A 27,741-nucleotide genomic window follows, 5' to 3' on the forward strand; every position below is an offset into this window, starting at 1 on the left:
AGTTCTTTGATGTTAGAAATGGGGGTGGGGGGTTGTGTTACATCGTGCTGTTCCTTTTGGGTAAATACAGGTATAGCCTTTATTTAACTTCTCTTTTTTAAGGGGTTTGTCTTAAATTCAGGGTCGTCTTCTCTTTGGGTAAATATGGGTAACTTGCCTGGAGCATTCCCAGACAGGAGGCTTAAACGTGGGAGAGGGGTATCCTAGAGCAAACCTTAGGTTGTGCTGTCGAGTCGGTGTCGACTCGTGGCGACCACAGAGCCCTGTGGTTTTCTTGGTAGAATATTGGAGAGGTTTACCATTGCCATCTCCAGCGCAATATGAGATGATGCCTTTCAGCACCTTCCTATAGCGTTGCTGCCTGATATAGGATTTTCCCATATTCTGGGAAACACACCAGTGGGGATTTGAACCAACAGCCTCCTGCTCTCTAGGCAGGTTACTTCCCCGCTGTGCTAAAAAAAACCTGATGCAAAAAGTGGATTTTTAAACCCCAAGCATAAATCAGGCTGAGCTCCCATACACGGGGGAAACCCGAATCATGTATGGAATGCTCTCTGACATATCACACAGGCTTCAGGGTAAATCTGGCCGATATGTGAACGCACACTCCTCCTCCCCAGGGTGAAGCAAAGTAAAGTCACCATCTGGGAAATCTGCTGAATGGAAAACTGAAAAAGAGGAGTGTGACAAAGTGTGTAGATCCCGCTCTATCTCATGGTTTCAGAGTGTCTTGTAGTAATTTGTTCACATGTTAATAGTGACATTTTTTTTTCATCCAGGCTTTTAATTAGACTTTTAGTATCTAGCATGGTTTTAAATTGTTTTAATGTTTTAACCTTAGTTTTTAATCGGTTGTTTTATTGTAAACCAACCCGAGGGGTGAGTTTTGGGTGATGTACATCTATGCCACATAAATAAATAAATAAAATAAAGAATAGTTATTTTCCCCAAGGGGCTCACAATATAAAAAGCGCTAAAATGGCTTAGGATCGTGTTACCTGGTGGAGCGCCTCCTTCTGCATGATCCCCACTGCACATTAAGTTCATTGAGAAAGGTCTGTCTCTAGATGCCACCAGCACATTTGGCGGTGACTTGGGAGTGGGCCTTCTCTGTAGTCATTCCTGGGCAATGGAATGTGGTCCTTGTGATTTAATATATTTGATTGATTAAGTGCCATCAAGTCAGTGTCGACTCTTGGTGACCACATAGATAGATTCTCTCCAGGATGATCTGTCTTCAACTTGGCCTTGAAAATCTCTCAGTGGTGCATTCATTGTTGTTGTAATCAAGTCCATCCACTTTGCTGCTGGTCGTCCTCTTCTCTTTCCTTCAACTTTCCCCTGCATTATGGGCTTCTCAGGGGAGCTGGATTTTCACATAATGTGTCCGAAGTATGATAGTTTGAGCCTGGTCATTTGCGCCTTGAGTGGAAATTCTGGATTGATTTGTTCTATGACCCATTTGTTTGTTTTCCTGGCTGTCCTCATCATCAAAAGTCTTCTCCAGCACCAAAGTTCAAAAGCGTCAATACCAGCCTTTAAAGGAGCCCTTAAGACACATTTCTTTAGCCGGGCTTTTAGTAATCTTTGAATGTTTTAAATTGTTTTAACAATTTGTCTTATTTTGTGTGTGCTGTGTTTGTTTTTGTGAAATGCCTAAAGCCTTTGGAGTCAGGCAGTATATAAATTAAATAAATAACTACTGACTTATGTGGGGGATAAATGAAGCCAAATGAAACAGCTTTAAAAATGGCATTCTACAAATAACCACTCCTTAAGAACAAAATAAGACGATGGGTGAGTTCACACAACAGCCTGTAAGCTTGTAGTGGGGATTTTGATGGGGTGACAGTGCCTCTGCCCAGATTCGAATTTGCTCCCCCACGCAGCTGTTATTACATTTTCTTTTGTTTTTAAAATAGTTGTGGATCTGCTTCCTTGCATCTGCTTTGGCCAGAAACGGCTGGTTCTGAGTTTTAGTGCTAAACCAGATTGTCCCCGTGGTTTATGTTTGCATTTTTAAATGAGCACTGCCAACTTGCTGTCTCTTGGTTTCTTTAGGACGATTGTCTCTTAAAAGTCTGGTATCCAATGACCGGCTGGAAATCCTCTCTCCTACCCCAAGAGGGCGATGAACAAAAGAAAATCTTTGCACCCATTCAGTTTGCCTTTGTGTATCTGGCGCATCCTCGAGCGGTGACAGGATTTTCGTGGCGAAAAACTAGCAAGTGTATGCCCAGGTGAGAGTGATGTGACCAGAAAGCATTCTGGTCTTAATGGGGAAAATGTGGACTCTATAGACCAGGCCTGCTCAGCTTCCCCCCCACCCGCACCCCAGCTGTTTTTTTACTACAACTCCCATAATCCCCAGCCACAGTGACCAATAGCCAGGGATTATGGGAGTTGTAGGCCAACATCTGCAGGAGGGCCAAAGTTGAGCAGCACCGCTGTAGAAGTTCTGTAGGTGTTCAGTTTTACATTGCATGTGCTATGAATTCGTGCAGAGGTGGCCATGCTGAGGTTCTCCAGTTGTTGGGTTCCATAGTATGGTCTAAGGGCACATGAAACAGCCACCTTGCTGAAGCTAAGCAGGTCTTGGTGAGGTCATTGTCTGCCTGGAGACCCAGTTGTGTGTTTTAGATGGTGTGTGTTCTATGTCTTTTTAAACTTGTTGTGCACCTCCCAGAGCCTTTGAATGGGGCAGTCTATAAATAAATAAAATAAATGTGTGCCACCTTTGAAGATGAGGCCATAGATCACTTGTAGAGTATCTGCTTTGCATGCAGAAGGTCCCAGGTTCAATCCCGGCCAGCTTCAGGTAGGGCTGGGAAAGAAAGACCCTTTGGAGTAACCGCTGCCAGCAGTTGTCCCTCTAATTTATTTCATCTCTATGCAGAATGAGTTTTGTTCTGTGCGGCAGTATCAAGGCAGTGTGCGCGTACCTACATTCAGAGTGGGGCCTTCCTGATTCAGCCTGAGCAGAATCTAAAACGAACTGAGCAGACATCCAAAAATGCACACGCCTTAGAGGGAACAGTGGCTGCCCGTCATTGTAGGCAGTACCGGGCTAGATGGACCAATGGTCTCACTCAGTATAAGGCAGCTCCCTGTATTCCTGTGTTGTTGGACTGCATAGCCCATCATCCCTGGCTATTGGCTGTTGTGGCTGAGGATGATGGGAGTTGTCCAGCAAGAGCTGGAGAGTTTCAGGTTGGCCACCCCTGAATTACCAGGTGCATGTAAGAGAGAGATGAAAAATACTGTTTTGTGTATTGTAGCAGTGATGCATGTAGTGCAGAATAGGGATGTACAGAACTGGTTCGATTGCAGACTGGACCGCCGCAAACCACAGTGGTTTGAGCGGATTCATTGAACTGTCTGGCCCAGCCGATAGGTTCGACTGAACTGGTTCGCATATTGTGGTTCGGTCCAAATGTGGTTCGAATTTGGACCGAACCGCTCCAAAACGGTCCATGCACACCCCTAGTGCAGAATCACAGGCCAGGATCCAAAGAGCTACTTAGAGCCTGTGCCTGTTTACTTATGAATAAGTTCCACCAAGCTCAGTGGGGCTTGCTCCCTGAGAAGCATGCATAGGGTTTTAACTTTAGGCTTGCACAAGGAGTTGGTAGAAGTTCGATGAAAGAGTTCTAATTTTTCTTTTGCTTTTAACAACTGGTGCCACCCCTCACAACTGCTGCACAACTTTGCCTCTCCTGTTGTTTTTGGATCATCAGCCCCAGCCATGGTGGCCAATATACACGGACGATGGGAGTTGTAGTCCAGCATCTGCAGGAAGAATGAAGTTGTGTAGCCCTGCTGTATCACAAACTGCTTTGTGAAATGCCCTTGAACTAGCAACACTGTTGTTTGGATCTTGCCCATAATGTTTAAACCTTTGGGCTAAGAGGTATAAGAACAACAGTGAGTGAATTCTCTTAGTTGTTCATACAGGTGAACCTTGTTACTTGTGGAACCGCTATTCACAGTTCTGTGTATCTGCGGGTGTCTTATTGACACCCATTTTCAGTATCCGTGGATACTAAAGGGTTAAAACATGTGGTTTTAATGGTTCCTAGAGGGCTGGAAGAGACCTCGGAGGTCACTTCCGCTTGCCATTTTGTGGCTTATTTCTTTTTTTAAAAATGGATTTTCCTGCTATTTTTCGGGGGGGGGGTGGCATTTCGTACTTTGAAGGGCATTCTAACGGCTTGGGCCCTGGGTATTGAAGAGAACGTCTTCTCGTTATGAACCCCACCGCCCATTGAGATCATCAGGAGAGGTCCGTCTGGAGTTACCACTGGCTCATTTGGTGGCTACTTGGGGACGGGCCTTCTCCGCTGCTACCCTAAAGCTTTGGTACGCGCTACTTGCTGAAATAAGAGCCTCCCCACCCCTGACAACTTTTAAAAGTCTTTAAAGATGCACCTATCCACCCAGGCTTTTAATTGTCAGTTTTAACATCGTTTTGACAGTTTTAGCATCATTTTAAAATGTTGTTTTAGAATTCGAGTTGTAATGTTTTAACTTTTACTATATCGTTTATTTTGTTTTAACTACTGTTTTAACTTTTTGTTTGTTTGCTTATTGTAAACTGCCCAGAGACGTGAGTTTGGGGCGGTATAAAAGTATGTTAAAATACATAAATAAATAAATACATTCCTGGGCACATACAGAGCCCGCAGAGCATGTCACAGTAAGTAATTTCACAGTTTAAGCCATGCTTTAGCATTTTCCCTCCACTCTGGAACCTAAGCCACATTTCCCCATAGGTTTCTTGCCTTGCGGCAGTATTACAGCCTGTATTATGAAACAGTGTTACTAATAACCTTCTAAGACTTGTCGTGAAGTGTAAGGTTTGTAAAGTATTCTGCTCTACCACAATTCTGTGCAACGTTCAGCTCCAAGAAATTATCCCTGTGTTTGTCTTTAGGGGTTCAGTTTGCAATGTGCTACTTACTTCATGCCATGATGGTGTTTGCCGCCTGTGGGCAGAGACTTTGTTACCCGAAGACAGTCTGATGGGAGAGCAGATCTGTGAGACCAGCACTTCTAGCATTAGCGGCAGCACCAGCTTCTCTCGCTCTGGAAGACACAAAGACAACATCCAGCATGCTTTGGAGGTACTGTGAAATCAACCGAGTCCAGAGGTTCACTTTTGGGCGGGCTCAAACAGCCATCCTTGAGTACGTACAAAAAGAACCAGAATATCTGGGGAGAACATGTTCCTCTTGGGCATGACATCTGAACCCGCCCAAGTCTGGTTCCCGATCCCGGTTACCCACTTCTGCCTTAAATGTGTTTGACTTTCTGCACCCGCTTGAAACTAGGATTTGAAATTGGCTTGACAAAGTCGGTAAAATTAAAGTGGAAGTGGGTAACCAGGATTGAGGACTTGACTTGGGCAGGTTCAGACGTCACACCTGATGTGAGCACATTCTCCCCGCAATCTCCAGTTCCTCTCGAACCAACTTTATTTATCAGGAGGAGAGCAACTGGCCCTATCCATCCCCAGCACACCATCCCTCCAGGAGATGTTGCTGGTGTCTATCTTATGTTTCTTTTTTAGATTGTGAGCCCTTTGGGGACAGGAATCAATCTCATTTATTTATTATTTCTCTGTGTAATTGCCCTGAGCCATTTTTGGAAGGGTGATATAGAAATCGAAATAATAATAATAATAATAATAATAATAATAATAATACCAGTCAATAACACCTGTCTGACTGTGTAAATAAATAATAATAATGTAGTCGAGAAGAAAGAAAAACAAGTTAAAATAATCGACATAGCAATACCAGGGGATAGCAGAATAGAAGAAAAAGAAATAGAAAAAATCACAAAATACAAAGATCTACAAATTGAAATTGAAAGGCTGTGGCAGAAGAAGACCAAAATAATCCCAGTGGTAATTGGCGCCCTGGATGCAGTTCCAAAAGACCTTGAAGAACACCTCAACACCATAGGGGCCACAGAAATCACCATTTGCCAATTACAAAAAGCAACTTTACTGGGAACAGCCTATATTCTGCGATAATATCTATAACAGCAACAACACTGACAATAAAATTCTGGCATCCCAGGTCCTTGGGAAGGACTCGATGTCTGGATAAAACAAACCAGTCAATAACACCTGTCTGACTGTGTAAACAATAATAATAATAAACCACTTTGGGAACTTTTGTTGCAAAGTGGTATATAAATATTTGTTGTATTTATAAGTACTTACAGGCAGTTGTGTGTACCTGCACAAATATTGTAAAATACATATCTCTTTTCGTAGGAATGTGTCAAACTTTAAAAAGTTGCTTCAGTTAGAAAAGGAGAAGGATCTGAAGTTAGTACCTGTTGAAGTTCTAGGTATTCAAACCAAGGAAAAATTACTGATGAAGTCTTGGACAATTGTTTTGCAATTTCCCATCTAATCACGTCAGTAAATCTGTGGATAGGTTAAACCAGAACATTTGAAATCTAACTTCATTTATTAAAAAGCCAAACAAAAGGCTCGTTGATATACAAAGATAACATACATCACTTGACATTATTGATCATGATGACTACCGTATGTACTGAAATAGAAGGCAGCTCTGAATTTAAGATGGTGCCTTAAAAGATAGATGTTAAATACAGGTCATACCTGTTTTTTACCCAAAAGAAAGAGGAATCTGAATATCACACACACACACACACACACACACACACACACACACACACACTTACACTTAACAGAAAAGAATTGGAGTGGGACTTGTCTTAGATTCAGGTAAATGTGGTATTCTTGTTTGACAACTTTGTTCTTTTGTATTGTGACAATGCCAAAATAAAAAGTATTTTTAAAGGGTGTGTGTGTGTGTGTGTGTGTGTGTGTGTGTGTGTGTGTGTGTGTGTTGGGTTAGTTGGCTGCCTTTTCAATTTGCATTAGTAAATTCTTGTGATGAAACACTAGACTATTTTTCTGTTAGACTTTAAACATGCCTGTTCTGTCTCTCAACTCTTTTAGACAATTCATCACTTGAAAAATTTGAGAAAGGGGCAGCGAAGATCTTCAGTGCTTATTACTCACAGCGAAGATTTGCCTGATCAGATTGGAATGCATGAAGTTCAGCGCCACATTTCACACCATGCAAATGTGCTCTGCCACTTCCATATAGCAGCAAGCATTAACCCCACCACAGGTGAAATAAGCCTTTGAAGCCTAGTAATAGTTTGTCCGGTATGAAAATGCCCAGTGGGGGTGATGGGTGCTTCCTCTTTGCTGAGATGCTTCCTTGAATTTTGTGCATGTTGAATGTACAGACCATTTCAGGCAACATGCAGAGCCGTGGTTGAATCCTGGTCCTGGATGATGTGCAGATGAACTCTGGAGAAATTGTACTTTTGATGTTAAAAAGAAACCATCTTGGCTTATTGTAATCAATTTCTTGAATTATTCATTTCCTTGAATTAAATCAAAATCTGAAATCCATCTTGGGTCCAGATCTTAGTTTATTTCGAGCAACATTATTGGGTGCTTTGGACTCCTGACTGATCTTGATTTATTTTTAACCACCATCTGAAGTAGAATTCTCCCAAGGCTTGTGCAAGCAGGGACGTGGGGAGCATGGCTCCCAATCTGGGATGTCGGGCAGAACCTAAAATTAACCGTGGTTCTCTGTGATGTCTGAACTGACCCAACATTTTAATGTTTGAATGTTAATTCCACATTTCCCCTCGTGTAAGAATGTTGTCCTGTTCTATCCTGTTTTGGCATACATACATTTAACTGTCATACCTCTGTTATGAGCTATTGACTATTGGCCACTGGGGTTGGGGATTGTGGGAGTTGTCCACCAACAACTGGAGGGCCAAAGCTGTGCAGCCTTGCACCAGACCCTGGCTTGGAGGACCAGAAACAAGCTGTAGGCTTGCAAGTGGCCTCCTCCACTCTTGTGCACAATTTTTGCAGATGAGCACAAACCATCATTTGCTGTGACATCAGAACTGGCAAACGATGATTTATGCTAACCTTCCGAACCACAGTTAGAACCCGTGGTTTGAAATTCTGGTTCTGGTTCTAGTTTAGAAAGCAAGCACAAACTATAGCTTCCCATTTCTAATGTTGCGGCAAACTCTAGTTTGCTGTAAGTGATGCTGCAGAAGAAAGGGAAGCAGCAGGAAGTGTCCAAGGCGGTGGCTCATTACCAGTGCTCCAAACCACAGTTTACTGATCCTCTGCCATCAGCGCCAGCCACGTGGTGGAGGATGCTTGATCAGTAAACTGTGGTTTGGAGCATCCGTAATAAGCCACCACCTTGAACACTTCCTGCTTCTCTTTCCAGCTGTTGAACTTTAACTCCTATCACCCCCCTGCCACTACACCAGCATAGTGTAGTGGTTAGAGTGCTGGACTAGGACCAGGGAGACCCGAGTTCAAATCCCCATTCGGCCATGAGACTAGCTGGGTGACTCTGGGTCAGTCACTCCTCTCTCAGCCTAACCTACTTCACAGGGTTGTTGTGAGAAGAAACTCTAGTATGTAGTATAAATAAATAAATAAAGATTGCCTACCCCAGGTTTGGAGAATTGTCTTAACTAGCTCATAGGTGTGTTTTTGTTTGTTTGTTTAACACTGGTTATGCCATCTACCCTTTTTGCTTTATGTTGCTATATGCAAACATAATTTATATGCTTTGTGGGAGCTTACCTCTTAAATATCTTTTTTTCAAGACCAACCTTTTCTTTTTCTTTTTCTGGGGAAAAAAATTGATTTGGTTTCCTCCAGACATTCCACCCGCTTTGGTGAAGACAGCGTTTAATTTAGATGAAGGAAATGAAGGCTTTGTAGTCCACTGGCTGAACAACAAAGAATTCCATTTTACATCCTCAATTGAAATATTTATGCAGCATCTTCGAGAACTTGCCGATCAGCAAACAAAAAAGGCCGAAGAGGATCTTGATGATGTAGAGGAACAGGAGGAGAAAGAGAGAGGCTTGCACATGAAACTGGATCATGGTCAGTAGTATAAATGTGTTTTTTTTCCTGGTGCTTGAAATTGAGTATAGACGTGAGAAACAGCATGTAAGGCCATAGCTGCAGATTCCTTATACTCTAGGTTTGATTTTAATGGGTAATTGATTCTAATTGTTCTTGTTTTGATGTAAACTGCCCTGAGCCATTTTTGGAAGGGCGGTATCTAAATCAAATCAAATCAATAAATAATTTGGGTTTCATCTTGATTCTTTGCTAGAGTGCAGCGGCCAATAGGTAGCACCGTCTTTTACCGCAATTCTAGTAAACTAGCTGGGCCGGGCGCAGAGCATCTGCACCTCTAGTTCTACCTGCCCGGCTGTTTCCTTCCTCCCCCCGCCTGTTGCCATCACAGCTTTTTCCCACCCGCCCCCACTCCCGCCCGGCTGCCTGCCCCCTTTGCTGTTTCCTTCCTCCTCCTCGCCTGCCCACCTCCGCTGCAGTTTCCTCCCAGTCCCCGCCCGCCTCTGCTGCCTCCTCCCCACCCACCGCCATTGCCTCCTCGCTCTCCCGCCGTCTGGCGCTGCCGTTTGCCCGCCCGCCACCACCACCGCCGTTAACTCCCGGCCCTCCAGCCAGCTGCCCTACCCCGTCACTATCGTCCTATTGCCCCTTTGCAGGTCTCCCCAAAGCAGCAGCAGACTTGGCTGCTGAGTTCTGGGGAGAGTTTTGGGGAGACCGGCAAAGGGGCAATATGAGGAGGAAAATGGCAGCTCGACTGCTCTAAGGCTCTGGTGCAGGCTTCGCCCCTGACATTTCACTTCTCGTGAGGCCCAACCCCACAGGTAGGAATGCAGAGAGAGTCTTTCTTCCACTGCAGAATGTGAAAGACATGCTTTGGTGGGTGGTAGGTGGGAATTTAGCTTCCTCTCGCCTCCCTCGAACTTGTGTCCTCTGGATTGAAACCTAAAGTGACAGGACGGGCTTGCGGGGGTGGAGTTGTGGTGTTCCCTGCGGCGAGTTGGCCGCGTCCAATTGACTGGTGGCAGGTTGGCCGTGGCGAGTTGTCCCATTCCCTCTCCAAAGAGGCACCTTTTAAATATGGTGATTCTCTTTATTTAGCAAGGGGAGAGCAACTGGCCCTGTCCATCCCCAGCACAGCATCCCTCCAGTGGTTGTTGCTGGTGCCTGTCTTACGTTTGATTGTGAGCCCTTTGGGACAGAGGACCATCTTGTTTGTGTATTTATTATTTCTCTTTGTGGAAACTTTTGTTGAAAAGCGGTATGTAAATATTTGTTGTAATGTGCTGTGACTAACAAATCTCGTCTCTTGTTTCAGAATTGTCTCTAGATAGGGAATCTGAGACCGGTACGGGAACAGGTTCCTCAGAACATGAAGATGGAGAGCGGGAGGGGAGCCCCAAAATCCTGTCACCAGCTCTAGCGCCGATTCCACTGCCTACTGTTTTGTTAGATCGTAAAATCGACACGCTGCTTAAAGAATGGAACAAGAACCCAGACATGCTCTTCACCATTCATCCCGTAGATGGTACCTTTTTAGTGTGGCATGTGAAATATTTGGATGAGTATAACCCAGGGATCTTTAGACAAGTTCAGGTACATTTATTCTTACATCTCCTATTTTTAATTAGTATTTTTTAATATTTATTTATTTATTTATTTATTTTATCGAATTTCTGTACTGCCTAATATAAAATCTCAAGGCAGTTTACAAAATTAAAAACATAATACAAAATATAAACATTTGAAATTCATAAAAAGATCAAAATCATGATAAAGGCAGATTAAAATTTTAAAAATGAGCAAGGCATACCAAGCATGCCTTGGTAGAATATTTCTTAAATTCCTTATTTATTAATATGTGTTCAGCTACTTCAAGAGCCCCGTGGGGGCTGGTTTAATCGTGGTATATGCTTTTAGATATATTGGTAGATACACACACTCTCCACATGATGTTAGTTACATGGGAACCCAAGATTCCTGAAGTGAGTGCAGTTCTGCAAAGTGTAATGTTAAAACCTGGAAATTACCAGGAATCTCATGTTTGCCTCTGCGGGAAAGTAGGATGAAGCTAAGATTGTCGATCAAGACTAATCTTAGCTTCATCCTAGTCTCCCGCTGTGTGAATCGAGGATAGCTGGTCATTCCTGGGTTCTCGCATCATGTTCCACAGGCGTGCATGTGCCTCAGGATTTTGGATTTCCATTGGATTTCCATTGACCTGACATCAAACGGAGCATGAGAACCTGCTCAATATATACTAATTTTACATGTTGATGTCTAATACTTTATAACTAGTAAGGTTTTTAGATACATGATGAGAGGATACCTATTAAAAATACAGGCATACTTGGTTACCCATGGATCTAGCATCCGCAGTTATGCATATTCATGGTTGGGGAATTGAAAACCGACATTGGCATATGCGGGGTGGGGGAGGATTAAATCCGCATATCCGTGGGTTGAGGGGTGGCTGGAGGAGGTCATTTCCGGGTGCCATTTTGAGCTCTGGAGCCATTTTGTGGCTTGTTCAGTTTTTTTAAAAAAACCCTTTTCCCCTTGAAAAATTACAGAATAATGGCAAAATTCAGACTTCTGGGGGGTATTCTGGACTGCTGGAGGCCTGTGGAGCACAGCAGGGCACTTTACTTGACGGTTTTTGCCTTTTTCTTTTTTTTTTGGCCATTTTCTGCAAGATTTTTGGGCCTCCGGGAACCTAACCCCTGCGATCACAAAGACTCGAATGACCTATTTGCGGTTTCGCTATTTGCGGTAATGGCAGCGAATGGAACCCCAGCGAATACCGAGATCTGCCTGTAGTACTATTTGTTTTAACACTCATTTTGAATTGTTTTACGTTTATTTTTTGCCTTTTTTTATTGTGCTGTACCTATACAAGTGTTGTAATCTGCATTGATATTTGTGATTTTAAAAACAGAACATGAATGAAACAAAGAACCATATCTTCCCATTTGTCCCTTCCCAGGTTACCTTTTCTTCTCAGATTCCAGTTGCATTTCCATCGGGTGATGCCAGCTCGCTTAGCAAAAACATCATGATGTATGCCTGGACGGCCTCAACAGACGAAGTCGACAACACACCGCTGCAGGAGCGGGCAAGCATTTCCTATAGCCTTTCTGGATGGAGGCCGAGTTGTGCCCAGGACAGTTCCAGCGTGAACATTACTGCCCCCACGGTGATGATGGTTTCCAAACATATCGATGGCTCCCTCAACCAGTGGGCGGTTTCTTTTGCCGACAAGTCTGCTTTCACCACAGTGCATACGGTCACTCACAAGTTTCGGTACTGCGGGCACCGGTTCCACCTCAACGACCTCGCTTGCCATTCGGTGCTGCCGCTGCTTCTGACCTCTTCCCATCACAACGCTTTGCTAACCCCCGAGTCGGATCAGCCGTGGGACTCCGACGGCTTAAATAGAATCGTGGACCCCATGAGACACCAGAAAGGGTCTCCCAGGCAACAGCTCCGAAATGCGGCAACTCGGACATTCCACGATCCGAATGCCATCTATAGCGAACTCATCTTGTGGCGTGTGGATCCCATCGGACCGTTGTCATACACGGGAGGAGTGTCCGAACTGGCGCGCATTAATTCTCTTCATACCTCTGCTTTCTCGAACGTGGCCTGGCTTCCAACCCTGATTCCTAGCTATTGTCTCGGTGAGTGTTGTGCAATGTGTTAGGAAGCTGCCACATACCGAGTCAGACCCTCAGTGATACTTATATGATTGATTGATTTTCTGTCATTTGAGATTCTGTTAATAGCAAAAAAAAGTGCTAAGAAAGAAAACCCTCTTTCATACTCAAAGCTGTAAATTATGGCACTGTAGAAACCCTCTTTAATTTGTCACATGGTGGAACATAATGAAACGACTTGCTGCCTTTCCAGCAATAATTATGCAGATGTTAAATGCCCAACTGTTGATGTTTTTAAATCAGGTACGTACTGCAATTCCGCTAGTGCTTGCTTTGTTGCATCTGATGGCAAGAACCTGAGGTTATACCAAGCGGTGGTGGATGCGCGGAAACTTCTGGATGAACTGAGTGACCCTGGATCTTCTGTGAGTTTCCTGTGGTATTTTCTTGTGGTGCTCGGTGTAGGAATAGGCCAGAGTTTTGTATTCCAGTCTTGCTCTAAAAGTGTCACTGCAATCAGTGTTATGCTAATACCAGTGTGATGTAGTGGTTAGAGTGCTGGACTAGGACTGGGGAGACCCGAGTTCAAATCCCCATTCAGCCATGGTACTTTCTCGGTGACTCTAGGCCAGTCACTTCTCTCTCAGCCTAACCTACTTCACAGGGTTGTTGTGAGGAAAAACTCAAGTATGTAGTACACTGCTCTGGGCTCCTTGGAGGAAGAGAAGGATATAAAATGTGAATAATAATAATAATAATGTGGAGACATTTTTATGTACCACATGAAAGAAAGGACTTTGATTTGGAGTGCAGTGAAAAAATAAATATTATGAAGGAAAATTACGTCCTTCAGAAATTGGAAGTCCTGCCCAAATGAAGAGAACAGAAAGGAACATAAACTCTGGCAGAATAAATGCAAGGAGACATTTAAGAGATGTGAAAAGAGAACTTGAGAAACATTTAGCTAAAAGCATCTAGGGGAATAACAAACTTCTTTCAATACATCAGAAGCAGGAAACTTGCCAGTGAGGCTGTTGGACCATGAGACGATGAGGGAGTGAAAGGGATTATTGAGGAGGATATGGAGTTTGCAGGGAAGCTAAACGAATTACTTGCATCTGAGAATACTGAGTGTGTACCTGTGCCTGAACCGAGCTTCTCGGGGACAGAGGCTAAAGAACTCAGGCAGATAGAGGTGATGAGAGATGAGCTTCTTAACTTTCTGGAAAACTTAACAAATTGCCAGGGCCGGACAGCATCCACCCGAGAGTCTTTAAAGAACTCAAATGTGAAATTGCCAACCTCCTTGCAAAAAAATATAACTTATCTCTACAATCAGGCCCCATACCAGAGGACTGGAAATTAGCCAGTGTAACACCAATTTTCAAAAAGGGATCCGGGAAATTACAGGCCGGTTAGCTTAATGTCTGTTGCAGGCAAATTGATGGAAAACATTCTCAAGGATAAAATTGTTAAGTGTATAGAAGAACAGGCCCTGCTGAAGGAGAACCAGCATGGCTTCTGCAAAGGTAAATCTGGTCTCACCCACCTTTTGGAGTTCTTTGAGAGGGTCGACAGGCATGTGGATAAAGGTGATCCCGGTTGATATAGTATACTTGGACTTCCAAGCTTTTGACAAAGTTCCGCACCAAAGGCTCTTGAGTAAACTTAGCAATCATGGGATAAGGGGGCAGGTTCATGTGTGGATTGGTTACTGGCATTCACCATTGGATAGCATTCTGTCAATAGATGTATTTATTACATATGTAGTCCACCTTTCTGCCATGAAGGGACTCAAAGTGGCATACATATGAGTTCCCAGGCAGTCTCCATATATTGGCCAGACACAGTCCTTCTTAGCTTTAGCAAGGTTGCTGCACAATGTGCCTTTTTGACATTCCCCAGGGCTCACTGGCTTCTTATGAAATTGATATGATAGGAGTAAATTTCAATAAAATGAACAAACCGTGAGAGAATGTTGGCTGCACTTTATTTTCTTAAATAATGAGATAAAGTATATCAATTTCTGAAAGAGCTACAAATGTTATGATCCTTATGGATGCATAACTGGAGCATCTGCGAGCGAAAGGGAGGTACTGTCATATTTGGGGTAACCCACAGATATGTCAGTTCTACAAAAATCTGAAGGAGGGGGACCCTAAAGAGGCAACCCCTGCCCCCAAATGCCGCATTCTTGATGGAGTGGAATGTTTGCAGACTCAGAGGGCAGTTAACAGGTAGGTGGAGCTGTTGAAACTCAGTAGTGGAGGCATGGAAGAGGGCTTGAAGAAAAAGAGTGGGGGATTTCTCAGCTTGAAGAATACTCCCTCAAGACAGTCACAGCCCCTTCTGCTCCTGTGGGGAAAGTTGTCTAAATCCTTCAGTATGTTCAGATAACACATGCTCACGAGGCTTGTACTGCAACATTTTGTTGCAGATCCATCCTTATCATAGAATCATGAGGATCTGGGGTGAAAGTGCTAAACTAACTGAATATCAATTGGCTCAATTAGCTTAAAGTGCAAATAACTGATTTCAGCTTTTTTCTTTCTTAGAAACTGATTGGTGAAGTGTTTAACATTGTGAGCCAGCAGTCAACAGCTCGACCTGGATGCATTATTGAACTAGATGCCATAACTGACCAGGTAAATAATTTGTTAATCGTTATGTGGGGCATTTAATTGTATTTGCCAATTCCATCTCATAGCTGGTTTTCAGGCGAAAAGAGATCATTCCTAAAAACCAATGGTATTTTTGCCAGGTTCTGTGCACAGTCTGGGAACAGCTTGTTATGACTGAGTCCCGTTGAAATAAATGTGACTGAATTATGTCTAATTGATGGAAGATGGTATGAGTGACCCCTAGCACTCAGGACTCTGATTATAATTAACATTCACACATCTCTCCTGAAATCTCTCATTCCGACACTTTCATCACTTGCTGGTTCCCACTGATCAATGATGCCAATAATCATCAAGATGTTTGTCATATTACAAATGGTTGTTATGTGTTTTGGAAAGATGTACTTACAATATGTTAGTGTTCTTCATTGTAAGGCCTGGGGGCCCATGAGAACATAAGAACAGCCCTTTTGGATCGGGCTGAGGGCATATCTAGTCCAGCATCTTGTTTCACACAGTGGCCCGCCAGATGTCTCTGGGAAGCCCACAGGCAAGAGCTGAGGGCACATCCTTACTCACAACCAGCCCTACATGAGAACTGCCGGGTTCTCCATATGCCCAGGAATTGCCCACCAAATGACAGAAACCCCCCCTCCCACCGCAAAAAATGGGAAACGCCCCCACCTCCCAATAAATGAGCCACAAAATGGTTCCTTCTGTTTCTTCCTGAGCTCTTGCAGACAAAATGGCAGCTGGAAGTGACCTCCATGGTCACTTCTGGCTTTCTAGGAACCGCAGATACGTAGGTTTTTAACCCATTAATATCCACAGAGACTGGAAGTGGGTGTATATTAGACACCCTGTGGATACACAGAACTGAATAGTGGTATAAAGTTAAAACAATCAATAAAATTCAACTAAAAGCATCAACTAAAAAGCTTGGCTGAAGGGATGCGTTTACACTTGTTTCCTGAATGCCATCGGGGATGAAGCAGCTCTAATCTCAGCAGGAGGTGCGTTGTTCCATAGCCCTGGGGCAACTACAGAGAAGGCTCTGCCTTTTTGTTTGCCAGGAGATGAGATGGTGGCGCCCTCAGACCAACCTCCCTTGATGTCTCCACATTCAGTGGATATATCTGCAATCCCTAAGCTCTTCTGAAAAACACCATCCATTCTTTCAGTGCTTAAACCAGATTTAAAACACAGGCACGGTGATAGCTCCTATGATGTCTTCCCGTTACTTGGAAAGATGGTTGATGATTGTCGTACGCTCTCTTCCAGTGTGGGACAAACACTCAGCTACTTCATGTTTTTCAAGAGGACTTCATTTTGGGATACAAGCCGCACAAGGAAGAAGTGGAACGGAAAGAAACGGAGATATTTTTCCAGCCATCTAAAGGTATCGCGTCAGAGCCGTTCTGGGTGCAATTAATAGTTCCTGGAGAATGTACCTGTAGTCCACAGATCCAGTCATAAAGCAAAAAATGGATAAAAAGCATGAGGGGATAGGTTCTGTTTTTGCAGCATTCCGTTTTTGATTGAGAAAGGTCCTGCTGGTAATTTAAAGCAGCTGGGAAATGCTTGACTAACAAGCAGAAGGTTGCTGGTTCTAATCCCCGCTGGTATGTTCCCCAGACTATGGGAAACACCTATATCAGGCAGCAGCGATCTAGGAAGATGCTGAAAGGCATCATCTCATACTGTGAGGGAGATGGCCATGGTAAACCCCTCCTGTATACTACCAAAGACAACCGCGGGGCTCTGTGGGTGCCAGGAGTCGAAATCTACTTGACAGGACACTTTACCTTTTGTCCTGAACCAGCAGGCTCTTCCACATTGTGGGAGTGATGGCAGCTTTGCAAAACAGCGTGATGTAGACACACTGCATACCATGCCGGATGGGACTGTAGCTCAGTGGTGGAGCATCTGCTTTGCATGCAGAAGGTCCTAGATTCAGTCCCTGGCACCATCTCCCGGTAGGGCTGGGGGAGACTCCTGCCTGGAAGTTGGAAGAAACTCCTGATGCCAGTCAGTGTAAGACAAAACTAAGCTAGACAGACCAAGAGTCTGACTCTATGTAAGGCAGCTTGTTATTTATCTAAATTACTGCGGAAGAACCATATCTCAGTGGAAGAGGGAAGAGGAGAGCTGGTCTTGTGGTAGCAGGCATGACTTCTCCCCTCTGCTAAGCAGGGTCTGCCCTGGTTGCATATGAATGGGAGACTACATGCATGAGGACTAAGATATTCCCCTGAGGGGATGGAGCTGCTCTGGGAAGAGCATTTCAAGTTCCCTGCCTTCAACTTTGGGGGAGCTGCTGCCAGTCTTGGAAGACAATACTGAGCTAGATGGACCAATGGTCTGACTCCGTATATGGCAGCTTCCTGTGTTGCTAAGAGTACCTGCTTTGCATGCAGGCATCCTAGGTTCAGTCCCTGGCATTTCCAGGTCGGAGATGCCAGGCAAGCCTCATGCCTGAAACCTCTGAGAGGTGCTGCCAGTCAGGGTAGATAGTACTGAGCTAGATGGACCAGTGGTCCGACTCTGTCTAAGTCAATTTCCTACATACCTCTGTTTAAATTAGCACAGAAGCCTAGAAGTCAGGGGTTCTGCCGAATACCTTGGGGTGCCCATGGGGCTCTGAATCAGCTACACTGAGCCGATCCAGATGTATCGGAAAGTCCTAGTTTCCTACCACAAGAAGGAGCCTGGGGAAACCCTTTACGGGTATTTAGTATTGAGTCGTGTTGACCGTTTGAGATTTCATCTTTGGTGCTTGCCAGCATCGAAGCAAGAGACACCAACAAGCCTGAGGCAGCAAAGCGTGAGCTAAATCTCCACATCCAGCATGCGGGGTTGAATTTCAAATCTGAGCTGTCCTCTTCCAAATATGTATATCACAGTTGGAAGCTTTTTTGGATTTGCAGTTGCTGACATTCTCTGCAGCAAAATGCAGGTGGTACAGACCCACTTCTGCTGCTGCGGGACTCTCAAGTTTTGGTAAAAATGTAAAAGTATTGCAATTTTTGAAAAGCAAAGTCATGGCCAATGCTTTTTGTTAACTAACTAACCCCGCCAACTGAACAAAAGAGGCACCTTTTACAAGTGGTGATTCTCTTAGATTTAGCAGGGGAGGAAGTGACTGGCCCTATCCGTACCCAACACAGCATCCCTCCAGTGGCTGCTGCTGACATGTCATATGTTTCTTTTTTAGATTGTGAGCCCTTTGGGGACAGGGAACTTCTATCTATCTATCTATCTATCTATCTATCTATCTATCTATCTAAACTGCTTTGGGAACTTCCGTTGAAAAGAACTTAGGTATATAAATGTTTGTCGTATTTGTATTCATATTACGTGTAGTCAGTCTTTAGTAAAATATCACGGGCATTTTTATCAAGACAGTAACTGCTTTTGATTTTGGCACAAAACAGGTTATCGTCCCCCACCTTTCTCGGAGAAGTTCTATCTGGTGGTCATTGAAAAAGACACCAGTGGTTGCTCAACGCTTCACATGTGGCACCTGCATCTTAAATCTGTGCAAGCATGTTTAGGTGAGTTAAAGTTTCCCAGATAAATATGCATGTTACCGTAGTCATAAGTTTTAAAATTAATAAGATTTTTTAAAAGGTTTGTCGTAAGATATTAATTGTTTTAATTCTGCTTTTGACTTTAAAAAGCCCCTGTGGTGGCTTACAAACAAGTGAAATACAATAACAGTACAACAGATTTCCAAACATTAGAACAAAACAAAAAACCACTAGACAATCAAAGCAGCGAATAAAAACAGAAGGATCTTCAGGATCATTTAAAAGCATAGGATGGCATTCATCAGTGACACAACTTACGCTGGTATGGAAAGCCGGTGTAGTGTAATGTAGTGGTTAGAGCATTGTACTAAGACCGAGGAGACCCGAGTTCAAATCCCCATTCAGCCATGAAACTCTCTGGGTAACTGGGCCAATCACGCATCTCTCAGCCTCACCTGCCTCACAGGGTTGTTGTGAGGATAAACATAACTCTGGGCTCCTTGGAGGAAGAGCGGGATATAAATATAATAATAAATAAGAGCTTCATTTACATGTTGGACTTCCTGCGCTGTAAACCAATTACTGCATAGTAGTCAACAGGTCTGTTCACACATTAATCAAAATCAAGGTAGGAGGCATTCTACCCAGGTTTGAATGTTAGTGTGAACTCATGAAAATCCCTCCAACCCAGGTTGCTCAAAGCAGGGTAGCCTAGCTTTTGCATCCTGCTCTTAACAAAGGTAGGAGGAGAGGAAAGCCCTCCCAGCTTGCTTTCCTGGTCATGTGCATCCACTAACCTTTTTTTAATCCCACCACCGGGACCCAGCAAGCCTGGAAACAATAGAGAACTGTGGCTATAGCAGCTGCCATTGTGGAGGTGCCACTCTGCAAAGTGCACTCTATGATCCTGTAGTTGGACTTCAGCAGGGCTGGGTCCACCTCCTGGTCCTCTGTGGCCAATCAGAGGGCAGCTGCTGATGTCATGAAGCTTTCCAATCTGCTGGCATTACTAAGCATGCTGGGAAGGCCTCCTAGACCTTTGGGGGACTTTCCATGCTTGCAGCTCCTGATTTCAGCAACAGATGCCTTGCCTGGCTTAATCGCGTGTTTCCTGAGTTTACTGACCCGAATAGAGGCTCAAATCATCTGCTGCTACTGGTGTAGGGGTTCTCTAACCCTCCAGCCCACCCCCAATCTGTCATGTGAACAGGCCTTGGGTGAAATGTACGAACATTTGATGGCAGAGGGTTGTGTATCTGAAATGTCAGAAATCCACTGGCCACCATCCCCTGCAGTATTACATATTTGTAACGTGGGGCTGTGCAAGTTGTGCAGGCAGCACTTCTGCGGCTCTCCCCATTGTCCCGAGTGGGACTATCTGTGGAAACGCTGCTTGCGCAACCATCCCTTCCACGCGGCCCTGCTCCTGCCTTTGGAGGGCACAGCTGCCTTGCAGCGCAGCGTTACAGGCATGCAACGCTGTGCTGGGTGTTGGCCATTAAGGTCGTTGACATGACCTTAGCTGCTGGGCCTGGGGAGGGCTGGTGGCGCTTTTCCCGCCACACGATCCTCACTGCTCCTGGCCCTGCTATGCACCCATATGACTGGTCCGCGAGTTGTGCTGGAGCAGCGAGGAAGATGGGGGAAACCCAGTTGCATTCTCTGGAATCCCACAATGCACTGCACGAGGAGCATGGTGCATTCCCCACTGCCAGACCCCCTGCTTGACTCTATGGAAGCTTGAGTGTTCACACGACCGGGCAGTGAGGTAGGAGGGTGCGCTTATGCCCTTCTCCCTCATTTTTAGCCCAGGTACAAAACCCAGGCTACCCGGCGGATGAGCACCTGGGTCGGTCCTGATCCCGGCAGTTCTCATGTAGGGCTGGTTGTGAGTAAGGATGTGCATGAGTAAGGCAGGGCAAGGGTTGATTCCTCTTAAAAAGCAGGTAAGCAGGACCATACCTGCAGGCTACGTGTGCCGACGGAGGAGCTGGGAGCAGCGCTATATCCGTGCACGGTCTTTTGAACAGCGAGCACATTGGAAAAGCGGTGGGGCGGCAGAGGTGTAGGTAAGGTCCTGCTTACCTGCTTTTAAAAGGAACCAACTTCCGCCCTGCCGAACTGGATTGAATGCCGGCACCCGAACCGGTTTGGCGCTTCCCTAAGGAGGCACCGAACTGGTTCGGGCACATCCCTAGCTGTGAGAACAACCTCTTTATATTTTGCATTTCAGTGACGCATACTTCTTGGTAAATTTTAAACAGTCTGTGTGCAAAATTAACGGGCACAACCCAACACTCAGTCAGTCAGTCAATCAATCATCTTTATTATGGTCCTAGACCAGCAAGTTGGCCCCTGCTAGCTTGGCAAAGAGGCATTTTTTAACATGGTGATTCTCTTTATTTAGCAGGGGGAGAGTAACTGGCCCTTTCCACCCCCAGCACAGTGACTCTTGCTGCTGTCTATCTCAGGTTTCTTTTTAGATTGTGAGCCCTTTGGGGACAGGGAGCCATCTTATCTTATTTATTTATTATTTCTTTGTGCCATTTTTGGAAGGGCGGTATAGAAATCGAATGAATGAATGAATGAATGAATGATAAATAGCTGAGTTAAATACTCATTGAGGCCATGGATTTCAAAATATTTTCATTAGGATTTATTTAGTTTAGTTTTCACTGTATATCCCGCTCTTTTTCTAAGGAGTCCAGAGTGGTGTATGCGGTCACGTTTGTCCTCTCAACAACCCCGTGAAGTAGGTTAGGCTGAGAGATAAATGATGAGCCCCTGGTGGCGCAATGGTAAAACTGCCGCCCTGTAACCAGAAGGTTACAAGTTCAATCCTGACCAGGGGCTCAAGGTTGACTCAGCCTTCCATCCTTCCGAGGTCGGTAAAATGAGTACCCAGAATGTTGGGGGCAATGTGCTAAATCATTGTAAACCGCTTAGAGAGCTCTGGCTATAAAGCGGTATATAAATGTAAGTGCTAGTGCTATTGCTATTACCCAGAGTTGTCCAGTGAGTTTAGGCTTGTTCAAAGTTTTTTTGTTTGTTTTATTAAAAGCAAAAATTGGTATGTGATATCTAAACAAATCTCTGTGTGTGTGTGTTAAATGTATCTTGTGTGTGTGTGTTTAAATGTATCTTGTTACACACACTGAAGCTAGTTGTGCATGTTTCTTTTCAGCAAAACCTGCTGAAGCGTTGTCATTGGGAAACCAGCTAACCGTACTTGGACAACAGACGGTGGACTCTTCTCCAGATACCTCACCTGGCACAGCGCCCCTGCCCCGTTCTTCATCCGTCGCTAATCTTCAGACAGCTAGCAAACTTATTTTGAGTTCCAGCCTTGTCTATAGTTACCCCTTGGATCTCCCGTTTGGTGTAGAAGTCGTAAGAGCGACTCCTTCTGCAGGTATAACAGTTGGATAGACTCTATATAAATATTATTATCTCTATATGATAAATAATAAATACTAGCTGACCCCACACAGAGCATCTGTGTGCTCTTTGGGGCCAACGGTTCCCCCCTCCCCCCACCTTCTGCCCCAGTCTCTCCCCTGCCCTCCCCTCCCCCACCTTCTGCCCCAGTCTTCTTACCCCCTCCCCCCACCTTCTGCCCCAGTCTCTCTCCTGCCCTCCCCTTCCCCCCAATGCTGCTTACATTGTGAGGAAGTATCCATGTGTGGGTCATCCCCCCACCCCGTGATTGTATACATGTAAAGCTGAGTTCAGATGTATAGGATAACCACAATTCTAGCTGGCCAAGGTTGTAACTGCAGTACGCCCGAATGCACAAAACCATGGTTACGGGCCAAAAACTAGCTCCGGTTTGCCTTGCCAAACTCCAGTTGGTTATCTTTAAGTTTGGCCGCCAGCAATTGAGGGTTTTGCCGCCAAAGCATTATGCCCGAATGCTGACTCAGCTATAACCATGGTTTTGTGCCTATTCCAAACTCCGATCATGGAGGTGGGGCGGGGATGTGCCTCGGCAGCCGGGCAGTAGGGAGGGGCTCCCCTCTCCTTCAACGGGAGTTTGGCTGGCCCCAGTTTGGTGAACATCTGCGGCGCAATTTGGAGAAGAATTGAAACCTTGGCCATGCTTAACTCCAGGTAACCTGTACGTCTGAACTGGGCCTAAATGTCCACATTGCAAATGCTGAATGGTTTCTTTTGAATCAATTCAGGGCACTTGAGCTCTTCGTCAATCTACCCCGTCTGCCTTGCACCTTATTTGCTGGTGACGTCCTGTTCGGATAACAATGTGCGCTTCTGGAGGTGTTCTGTAGAGACAGCCGTGAACAGCAAAGGCGAACGGAAGGAGAGCTATTGCTGGAAAAAGTGGCCTTTAATGAATGACGAGAGAGGAGATGACAGCAGCACAGTGTGCATCGTGGGAAGGCCAGTTGCTGTGAGCTGTTCCTATACCGGGCGCTTAGCGGTAGCATACAAGCAGCCTGTGCAGCATAATGGATTCGTTTCCAAAGACTTTTCTATGCATGTCTGCATATTTGAATGCGAATCTACAGGGGGATCGGAGTGGGTGTTGGAGCAGACGATCCATTTGGACGACTTAGTTAAAGTCGGGAGTGTCCTGGATTCGAGAGTTAGCGTTGACAGTAACTTATTTGTATACAGCAAATCGGATATATTTTTGAATAAGGACCACTATCTTATGCCAAACATCAAGCATCTGGTGCACTTAGATTGGGTTTCGAAAGAAGACGGCTCGCATATACTGACAGTGGGCGTGGGTGCAAATATTTTCATGTATGGCCGGCTTTCAGGCACCGTGCCTGAACAAACCAACAGCAAAGAGAGTGTTGCTGTCATTACATTACCACTAGGTGGTAGCATCAAGCAAGGGATCAAGTCCAAATGGGTCTTGCTGAGATCGATAGACTTGGTCTCCTCCGTAGATGGTACCCCTTCCCTGCCTGTCTCTCTCTCTTGGGTAAGAGATGGCATCCTGGTGGTGGGGATGGACTGTGAAATGCACGTCTATGCACAGTGGAAACACGCCATGAAATCAGGAGATGGCGACAGCAATGGGTTCCTGACTGAAGACTCGCCCTTTCAGGATCCAATGAAGATGAGTTTGCTTGCCAAAAAGGCCAGCATAATTGAGGGAGGAGGCCTTCTGGATGACGTCTTTGGTACTCCCACTGTGATTCAAGATGGCGGCCTTTTTGAAGCAGCTCATGTCCTTTCTCCGACTCTTCCGCAGTATCACCCCACCCAGCTTCTAGAGCTGATGGATCTGGGTAAAGTTCGCCGTGCAAAAGCCATTCTTTCGCATTTAGTGAAATGCATTGCGGGGGAAGTTGCCATTGTGAAAGACCCCGAAGCTGCGGATGGTGGCTCGAAACGGCATCTTTCTCGCACCATTAGTGTAAGCGGCAGCACGGCCAAGGATGCAGTCGCTACTGGGAAAGATGGCACGCGGGACTACACAGAGATCGATTCTATTCCCCCGCTGCCGTTGTATGCCTTGCTGGCGGCGGATCAGGATTCCACGTACAAAATGGAGGAAGCCACTAAAGGGCCCAAAGGGCGGGACGATCACGCGAAAAGAAAAACGGACGATCAGTATTCGGACCTCTTCCAGGTGCAGCCGGTCACCACCGACGACTTCATTGATTTTGAGCCGGAAAGGAGAGAGCATAAATCCAAAGTCATTAATCTGTCTCAGTATGGGCCGACTTGCTTTGGCCGGGAACACGCCAGTGTCCTTTCAAGCCATCTGATGCACTCGAGTTTGCCAGGACTCACTCGACTGGAGCAAATGTTCTTGGTTGCTTTGGCAGACACTGTGGCCACCACAAGCACTGAGCTTGACGAAAACAGAGATAAACATTACTCAGGTAGATATCTGGTGTGTAATTCATGCTCCCCTGGGTTTGGATTTTTTAAAAAATAAAAGATTAGGATATGTTAGCGTGTACAAATATTCACGAAGATCTGGGGAACTCACAAGCATGGCAGAGGTGTAACCGGGGTGGGTGAGGGAGGAGACGCTCCTTGTGGGGGCAAGAGGGATTCTTTTTCTCCCTTGGCGCACGGAGGATCATGGGCGGTGCCATGGGAGGGCGTTGGGGCACCTTTTCAACCTCCGGTAGGGACATGCACGAACCTGTTCGGAGGCCCTTTTACGAGCCTCTGAACAGGTTCAAACACTGGGCAGTTCGGAGGCTTGAAGGTGTGGGGGGCAGCTTTAAGGGTGCGGGCGGGCGCACTTACCCCTCCCTCCGCTTCCCCCCTCCCTTAAAGTTGTCCCACCCCACCTTCAAACCGGCCCCTGTACATCGCTACCTCCCAGGCCCAATGGCTCATCACCCCCCTGCCCCGCCCTGGCTGCATTAGCTTCACATTCCTGGATAATAGGCAACAATTTAACTTTTCAAGAATATATGCGCAGGATGCTTTTACGTTAGGAATGATACTGCTTCGTTTGTTTGCCAGCGTGGTGTCGTGGTTAGAGTGCTGGACTAGGACCGGGGAGACCCGAGTTCAAATCCCCATTCAGCCATGAGATTAGCTGGGTGACTCTGGGCCAGTCACTTCTCTCTCAGCCTAACCTACTTCACAGGGTTGTTGTGAAAGAGAAACTCAAGTATGTCATACACCGGTCTGGGCTCCTTGGAGGAAGAGCGGGGTATAAATGCAAAATAATAATAATAATAATAATTTGCTTGCCTGCCTGCCTGCCTGCCTGCGGCGAGACATCGTTTTGAAATTTCTTCAATAAATATGCCTTGACAGCGGAGCAGATGTGTGCAGTTGTATGTGTCTGTATTCGCTCCTTCAGGTGCCCATCTTTCTGTTCTGTGTCCCAGTATTTTGTGCCTGCACATGCCAAAGGCGTGTTTGTATTTTGCAGGGAGAGACACCTTAGATGAGTGTGGCTTGCGGTATTTATTAGCTACGCGTTTACACACCTGCCTTCTGACGTCGCTCCCTCCTTTATACCGCGTCCAGCTGCTCCATCAAGGTAATACCTACTTCTTGGTTTTAAGCTTCAGCAATAATTGTGGTCTTGTGGCAGCAACCAGGACTTGGCCCCTTTGCTAAGAGGGTCTGCCCTGCTTTGCATTTGAATGGGAGGCTACATGTGTGAGCACTGTAGGATATTCCCCTTAAGGGATGGGGCCGCTCTGGGGAGAGCATCTGCCTGCTTGCATGCAGAAGCATCTAAGTTCCCTCCCTGGCAGCATCTCCAAGATAGGGCTGAGAGAGATTCCTGCCTGCAACCTTGGAGGAGCTACTGCCAGTCTGTGGAGACAATGCTGAGCTAGATAAACCAATGGTCTGACTCTGTATATGGCAGCTTCCTATGTTCCATTTTGTATTCTTGGAGTCAAATAAAATCTTTATTATGGCTATTGACCAGTATACATACAGTTAAACAAACCCACAAAACTGTAGATACAACAGCCCGAGGAATTCAACAAGGAAGTGTGGACCGTTTGATGGTTCCATGAGGAACACTGACTGTTGAGGAGCAAGGTGGATGTTCCCTCTTAAAATGAGAGGGTACAACTTTGAAGTCAGTTCAGGTGTGATCACCCAGCCCTTTGCATCTTATGTGAACATAGGAAGCTGCCATCTACTGAGTCAGACCATAGGCCCATCTCACTCAGTATTGTCTACACAGACTGGCAGTGGCTTCTCCAAGGTTGCAAGCAGGAAACTCTCTCAGCCCTATCTTGGAGATGCTGCCAGGGAGGGAACTTGGAACCTTCTGCTCTTCGCAGAGCGGCTCCATCCCCTGAGGGGAATATCTTGCAGTGCTCACACTTCTAGTCTCCCATTCATATGCAACCAGGGCAGACCCTGCTTAGATAAGGGGACAAGTCATGCTTGCTACCACTAGATCATTGGGTCAGATTTTATTCTTTACACTAATTGGGAAAATTGGGGTGGTTTTCCTATTTTAGACGATATTCGAGTTTTGGATGGATTGATCAGTTGGGGTTTGTAGTATTAGGTTTTGCTGTTTGTGTAAGTCTTCAGTCTTCATCAGTAAGTCTTACTGCTCAGAAAGGATTCTTGCCATCTTTTACCTTCTCAAAAATGGCAGTGAAAAGAAGATCTCCGGTGAGGAGATCTGTTTTGTGCTGGGTATCCTGCTCTCTCGCTCTCTTCCAATTTTTAAATTTAAATGTCTTTATAAAAACAAATGTACAACGCTAAACAACACTGATGCAAACACAAACAGCAAAACTGGTATGTTTTGTTGTTTTTTAAATCAGTTAGTAAAGGCAGTTATCCTCTATCATTGTTTAGGTGTGTCTACATGCCACTTTGCCTGGGCTTTTCATTCGGAAGCTGAGGAAGAGTTGATCAACATGATTCCTGCCATTCAAAGAGGGGACCCCCAGTGGTCTGAACTAAGAGCCATAGGCATCGGCTGGTGGGTTAGAAATATTAACACGCTCCGCAGGTGCATGGAAAAGGTAAGCTGAGCCTGGTCTTTCAGCTAGATGCTACCTTATACCACTGAGCGATGGCCTCTTCTTCTTACGTTAGGCGATGGGCTCTAATGACCTTCTTAACATGAGACGTAAGTTGCCCCTTTGTCTCTCTTCATGTCAAACATGCAGATCAAGATGTCAGCTTCTTTTTAAAATATATTTCAGGTTGCAAAAGCAGCTTTTCAGAGGAATAACGATGCTTTGGATGCTGCCCTTTTTTACCTTGCGATGAAGAAAAAAGCCGTTGTGTGGGGTCTCTTTCGGTAGGTTCCATTAACGTGGCCCAGGAAAACTCATTATTAGAAATTGTGTAGATGCTGAATTTTAAATCTTACTGACATTGTTAGCATATTTATCCTCCTGTCGTTACCCTAGAGTCCAAAAATAAATAAAATGCTTTATGTCTATTACTAGAAGCTACATATGTGTATCTACAGTCTACCTAAAGTATCTAAAAGTCTACATATTATCAGAAGCTACATATGCATAATA

General features: G+C 45.2%; 1 protein-coding gene across 3 annotated transcripts in view; it reads left to right on the top strand.

Moving 5' to 3' along the window:
• The window catches only part of DMXL2 (Dmx like 2), a 92,510-nt gene that overhangs the window by 20,118 nt on the left and 44,651 nt on the right, over positions 1-27,741 (top strand). For all 3 annotated transcript variants that reach the window (XM_053271982.1, XM_053271984.1, XM_053271983.1), the window contains exons 7-21: positions 2,065-2,243; positions 4,937-5,126; positions 7,004-7,178; positions 8,765-8,995; positions 10,290-10,567; positions 11,958-12,651; positions 12,931-13,052; positions 15,183-15,272; positions 16,530-16,647; positions 18,683-18,802; positions 21,963-22,190; positions 22,963-24,639; positions 25,656-25,766; positions 27,062-27,231; positions 27,415-27,512. In XM_053271982.1, the coding sequence (XP_053127957.1) occupies positions 2,065-2,243; positions 4,937-5,126; positions 7,004-7,178; positions 8,765-8,995; positions 10,290-10,567; positions 11,958-12,651; positions 12,931-13,052; positions 15,183-15,272; positions 16,530-16,647; positions 18,683-18,802; positions 21,963-22,190; positions 22,963-24,639; positions 25,656-25,766; positions 27,062-27,231; positions 27,415-27,512 (4,481 nt within the window). The remainder of the gene's footprint in view (positions 1-2,064; positions 2,244-4,936; positions 5,127-7,003; positions 7,179-8,764; positions 8,996-10,289; positions 10,568-11,957; positions 12,652-12,930; positions 13,053-15,182; positions 15,273-16,529; positions 16,648-18,682; positions 18,803-21,962; positions 22,191-22,962; positions 24,640-25,655; positions 25,767-27,061; positions 27,232-27,414; positions 27,513-27,741) is intronic.

This window comes from Hemicordylus capensis, chromosome 10 (genome assembly GCF_027244095.1).
Source record: "Hemicordylus capensis ecotype Gifberg chromosome 10, rHemCap1.1.pri, whole genome shotgun sequence".
NCBI classification, from domain to species: domain Eukaryota; kingdom Metazoa; phylum Chordata; class Lepidosauria; order Squamata; family Cordylidae; genus Hemicordylus; species Hemicordylus capensis.